Consider the following 6,277-nt stretch of genomic DNA (forward strand, 5'->3'; position numbering starts at 1 on the left):
AAAATCTAATTTTCTTCTCTGATAATTTCAATAAAAGACATTTTCCACTGAGGAAATTTTGATAATTATATATTGCATTGTATATATATATTGCATTGTATATATTGTAGTCAGTATGGCATTTTACCAATTTTGACTCTTCCTCGTTCTGGGCCTTCCCCCATGACCAGGATATTGGCAGGTTTCTGAAAGACAGAGAGACCACAAATTATATGTTTATGCTTGTTAATTGCATTATATGAGTCGCTTTGGAATATAAGTCGCTGCACGTTTCAGATGATAAAAAACGTGATTTATTTTTCAGAAAATATGTTCATCACTGTTACAAGATTTATGTAAAGGCTAACAAGTGATTAGATTACAGAACTAAGCCACTGCAACGGAGCAGCTCTAATGTGCTATTAAATTAAAGATGAAGTACCATAGAGCAAAAAATGAACAGTGAGAGTAACAAAAGCTTGTAGAATGCATTTTAATTTGCATAGTTAAGTGTGAAAATAACAGAAGGAAATATCCATTTGTTAAATGAACTAAGACAACTAACATTATTCATTTTCTTTTGGTTTCTGTACCCAGTATTTTTTTTTTAATTACAAATGCAATGAAAATACAGGTATCGGTACTCAGTATCAGCAAGTACCAAAAATAATAGTATCGGTATCGGCCAGAGAAAAAAAAAAGATCAGTGAAAGTATCAAAAGCTTGTAGAATAAACTAACATTATACATATTCTTTTGGTTTCTGTACCCAGTATTTTTAAAAATTACAAATGCAATGAAACTACAGGTATCGTTACTCGGTATCGGCAAAGTACCAAAAATAAAAGTATTGGCCTTGTTCTGGAAAACATGGTATCCATAAATGTAATGCATATTTGCTGAATAAAAGCATTAATTTCTATTAAAACACACACACACACACACACGCGCACAAACATTTGAATAGTAGTATAAGATGGTGTCTACATAAATATGAAGCAACGCAACATTGATAAACGTTTTCAACATTGATAATAATCAGAAATGTTTCTAATAATCAGCATATTAGAATGATTTCTGAAGATCATGTGACACTGAAGACTGGAGTAATGATGCTGAAAATACAGCTGCGCATCACAGAAATAAATTACATTTTACAACATATTCACATAAAACATATTATAATCAGTGTTGGGGAAAGTTACTTTTAAAAGTAATGCATTACAATATTGCGTTACTCCATAAAAAAGTAACTAATTACGTTACTTAGTTACTTTTTATGGAAAGTAATGCGTTACGTTACTTTTTAAATCTGGACAGGGCTTGCTTGTTTGTTTTTAAAATAAAAAAAAATTTTTTTTTTGGCAAATATAAAAGCCTTTTCACACCAAAAGTGAAATGAATAAGCCTCAGGCTGAAGGGAAAGTAATTTTACGTCCGTACAGTAGAATGCAGAAGAAGACATTTCAATACACTTCAGCAATAAACAAAGACACACAAATGTTTGTCTAGAGTCATTTTTGCTTATTAGTATGGTTGAACTGGATCATCGAAGACATTGGTTAATAGAATGGGATTAAATACATAAAGCATATTTGTGTTGTTTAACATTTAATTATTGCAGGTTTGCGTCATATTCTGAGTTGCATTATTTTTATTCATTTTGAGGAATACTGAATCTGTTTTTGTTTTTTTTTGTGAGTGAGATGAATTAATGCATATTCATATTTATTTTAGAACTACAGTAACATCTTCTGATTTCTGTCACCATGGCGACACCAGAGCTGTCAATCAATAAATTGGAAAAAAAAGGTAACTTGCATTACTTATTTGAAAAAGTAACTCAAGATTCTTGTAAATTAAAAAGTAATGCGTTACTTTACTAGTTACTTGAAAAAAGTAATCTGATTACGTAACTCGTGTTACTTGTAATGCGTTACCCTCAACACTGATTGTAACACTTCACAATACTAGTGTTTTTACTATATTCTTGAGCACATAAATGCAGCCTTGGTGAGAAGATGAGCCTTAATTAAAAAAATCATAATGTTTCCAATCTTTTGACAAGTACTGTATATCTGTTCACACCTGCATGAACCATAAAGCCATGACACCCATTTTGTTTATGGAAATATTCTGTCTCACAGGGAAGCTGTGTCAGGTGCTGAGCTATGCTCTTCTAAATGCAACAGACGACATCTTCATGATAATATTTATGCATGTCATAATATTCATTTCACTGCTGTTACTGGGTGTTAATATTTCTGCAGACCACGCTGAAGTGAACGTACTTTACGCCATTGAAAATTAGTCATTTTAATTGCAGGAAACCTAAAAAATTCATTTATAATTCTAATAAAGCATACTATCTTTCATAGATACTCATAACAACAAATGCTTTTTATTTGAACTTTTATTTAGTTTTAGCGGCAGCAAACATTATTACAAAAATAATTAGTAGTCCAAACGGCACAGACTAATTTTTCTGTCTTGCTTTCTCAGGATTAGAAATACTTTATGTGTTCTGGATTCTGTATGTTTGGCAACTATTTTATTCACAATTTAATTTGGTGCCACTAATACAGACATTACAATACGATGGAACGAACAGACAGAGAAACACAGAGACATCATGAGTCTGTATGCGGTCGTGGGTGACTGGCTGCTGCATCAAGTAATGATGTTTTCTAATTATTCCGAGATGCTTGAGTTTCTATGAGCCTTAATGAGGGTGTGTTGCTATGGGAACAGCGACCATAAGATTTCTGTAATCCACTCAACACAACACTGCCATCTCAAAATTGCTGTTATCGTTCACTGAAATCCACTTTAAGGAATGTAACGTATTTTTATGGTAAATAAAATAAATACTTGAGTAATTACCATTTATATTAACATTAAAGGGATAATTCACCCAAAAATGAAAATTCTGTCATTAATTACTCACCCTCATGTCTGTCACGATCACCAGCTGGAGTGCCTATCCCATACCTTTGCCACTCTATCCTGGACTGCATCTCCCATAACCCACTGGCCGGACTCATCATGCCTGATTGTTTTCACCTGTTGCTCATTACATCTGCCTATATAAGCCCGGTGATTTCAGTCACTCTTTGCAAAGTCTTGCATGTGTCACAGCTGCAGTTCTAAGCCTTTTATCCTCGTTCTATCGTGTCTTGTTTTCCTGGTTCTTGATATTCTGCCTGTTTATCTGGATTACTCTGTTTGCCTCAGCCCTGAACTCTGTCATTTTTTGTACTGCTTATTGTGTTTGACCTCATGCCTGCTTTGACTATGACTATCAGAACGCATGCATCGTGGTATCCTCGCGAATGGCGGCAGAGACTGACACGAATAAATTCATTATTATTGTTTTCTTTGTGCACAAAACGTATTCTCGTAGCTTCATATAATTAAAGTTGAACCACAGATGTCACATGGACTATTTTTACGATGGCCTTACTACGTTTCATGGGCCTTCAATGTGGTTGTCCTCAATTGCTGTCTATGCAGGGTCAGAAAGCTCTTGGATTTCATCAAAAATATTTGAATGTGTTCCGAAGATGAACGAAGGTCTTGCGGGTTTGGAACGACATGAGGGTGAGTAATTAATGACAGAATTTTCATTTTTGGGTGAACTAACCCTTTAACACAATCTCACTGAATGCAGACACTAGTCATACTTGTACAATAATGTAAAAGCAAACGTGAACATATCTAGGACATTATACAAACTGAATTGAAATACAGTCAGTGTGACACAGCATAGGCAAAACTTCAGAAATACAGGTGCATCTCAATAAATTAGAATGTCATGGAAAAGTTCATTTATTTCAGGAATTCAACTCACATTGTGAAACTCGTGTATTAAATAAATTCAATGCACACAGACTGAAGTAGTTTAAGTCTTTGGTTCTTTTAATTGTGATGATTTTGGCTCACATTTAACAAAAACCCACCAATTCACTATCTCAACAAATTAGAATACTTAAGACCAATAAAAAAAACATTTTTAGTGAATTGTTGGCCTTCTGGAAAGTATGTTCATTTACTGTACATGTACTCAATACTTGGTAGAGGCTCCTTTTGCTTTAATTACTGCCTCTTTCCACGACATTCTAATTTATTGAGATGCACCTGTAGTTCACCCAAAAATGAAAATTCTGTTTGATTTAGTAACCCTCATGTCATTGCAAGCCTTTATGCATTCCTTTCTTCTTCTGAACACAAAAACAGACAGTAGTACATTATTATTTATTTTATTATTTAAAACCTGCTCCTAACCTTACCCACTTTAATAGGAGCAAATGTGTTTTACACAACAACATAAACACACACACACAAAAGTGGTTGAGTTATATAACAAATCTGCAGTTTCTACCAAAATAACTTGGCTGTCTCTATTAGAAGAATAGTTCACCCAAAAATAACAATTCTGTAATTATCTTCTCACTTTCATGTAAACCATGAAACACATCTTTTTTCCATATAACTACAGCTAAAAGTGACATGCTGCAGCTTGATATACAGTTAGTCAACCACTGCTGTATGAAAAAGAGTTGCATGAAGATTCTTCAATTTGTTTTTTACACACAAAAACACCAACATATAGATTTAGAATGAAAATAAGTGGTAACGCTTTAGATTAAGCACAAATTCACTATTCAACTTATGAGTTTTTACCTCCATAAACTCCTAATTTGCTAATTATTAGCAGTTAGTAAGGTAGTTGTTAAGTTGTTAAGGGATCTAACATATGCTCATGCAGAATAAGGCATTAATATGTGCTTTATAAATACTAATAAACAGCCAATATGTGAGTAATATGCATGCTAATAAGCAACTAGTTTCTAGTGGACAGTGTTCCCTAATCAAAAGTGTTACCAATTCCATAACATTTTTTGGGTGAACTATCCCTTAAGCACACAATGCTTTCTAAGGACAGTAAGAAATACATAAATACTAAAGCATTGAATATCCTGCTGTTCCTGTTAAATCACATTTATAATTCATGCTGACTCTAAGTCAGTTGTTGAGCACTGTAACAATGTCTATTTCTCTTTTATACAACTGGGTTAATGACGGAGTATGTTATTGATCAACACACCAGAGATTGATGGGATTACATCACAGTGCAGACACAATCCATATCAGTCGCAGTCTGTGTGCTGATGCTTTTGACAAATGTTAACACCAGCTGTACATTGCACAAATATTTTAGTTTAGTTAAGATAAGACTGGAGGATCCAGTGATGGATCGGGTATGAACCAGAACAAGAAGAACCTAATACAGTCAAAATCCGACTTTATTTTCTTCTTACTTTGACTGTCAAATAGTTCCTTACATAAACTATTTGCACATTGTAGGAAAATGTAGCCAATGTTTTAAATAAGCCAAAGCACACACCTTCACAAAATGCAGACATGTAATGTAAAAAATGTAGACGCTTTTATCAGATTTTTCATATTGCATGTCCATAAATCACCTGTATCTCAAGTTTTCAATTTCAAATTAGCAAATCATTTGACTTTTCTTGAATAAAAGTAATCACTGACAAATACTACTGACAACCTCTCTCCCCGAAAACATGCATTAATAACTCTTTCTTTATTTTTGCCTTTTGTTTCATCATTTTATCGCTGAAAAAGGGATTTAAACACTGCCCACAGGACGAGAAGCCGAATCACTCTCCACAGAAAAGTAAAATTTCTTTTTATGTTTATGTTTCCATCACAGAAACAGACTGACTGCTCTCTGGTTGCAGTTGCACTTTATTCTCCAACCAGCACACTTGATTTTACTTTTAACAGTAATGTTCACACAGAACAAGATGATACTGAGATGTAGAGACCCTTTTCACAGACTGATGACAGTTCTCGGCAATAACAGTAAATCTAGCCAATTTCACTTATATTTTCACATTTTAAAAATGAATCTGCATTTATAACACTATGCTTTGTTTTATACCCCAGCATTAAGTGACAAAAAAGTTAGTTAACACTTCTGCTGAGGCAGTGACTTTCTCTATTCTAACTGACATAATTCATTCTCTTTTGGAAAATCGTAGCAATGCATTGATTGATTGATTTTATTTTTACTGTTGGAATAAATGGGAATGAAAAAATGTATATTCGCTGTAGCCTCTCATTCAATTCCTTAGATGTTCACCCTACTACATATAAACTAGGGGTGCAACGGTTCAACTTACTCGCGGTTCGGTCTGTATCACGGTTTTAGAGTCACGGTTTCGGTACGGTTCGGTATGTGCTATGTTTAGGGAAAAAACTATATTGGCAAA

The 6,277-nt window shown here is 33.8% G+C and overlaps 1 protein-coding gene across 3 annotated transcripts in view; it reads right to left on the reverse strand.

Moving 5' to 3' along the window:
* The window catches only part of cdk19 (cyclin dependent kinase 19), a 42,148-nt gene that overhangs the window by 19,555 nt on the left and 16,316 nt on the right, over positions 1-6,277 (reverse strand). For all 3 annotated transcript variants that reach the window (XM_016439801.1, XM_016439800.1, XM_016439799.1), the window contains exon 5: positions 128-185. In XM_016439801.1, the coding sequence (XP_016295287.1) occupies positions 128-185 (58 nt within the window). The remainder of the gene's footprint in view (positions 1-127; positions 186-6,277) is intronic.

This window comes from Sinocyclocheilus anshuiensis, unplaced genomic scaffold (genome assembly GCF_001515605.1).
Source record: "Sinocyclocheilus anshuiensis isolate Anshui unplaced genomic scaffold, SAMN03320099.WGS_v1.1 scaffold1518, whole genome shotgun sequence".
Classification (NCBI taxonomy): domain Eukaryota; kingdom Metazoa; phylum Chordata; class Actinopteri; order Cypriniformes; family Cyprinidae; genus Sinocyclocheilus; species Sinocyclocheilus anshuiensis.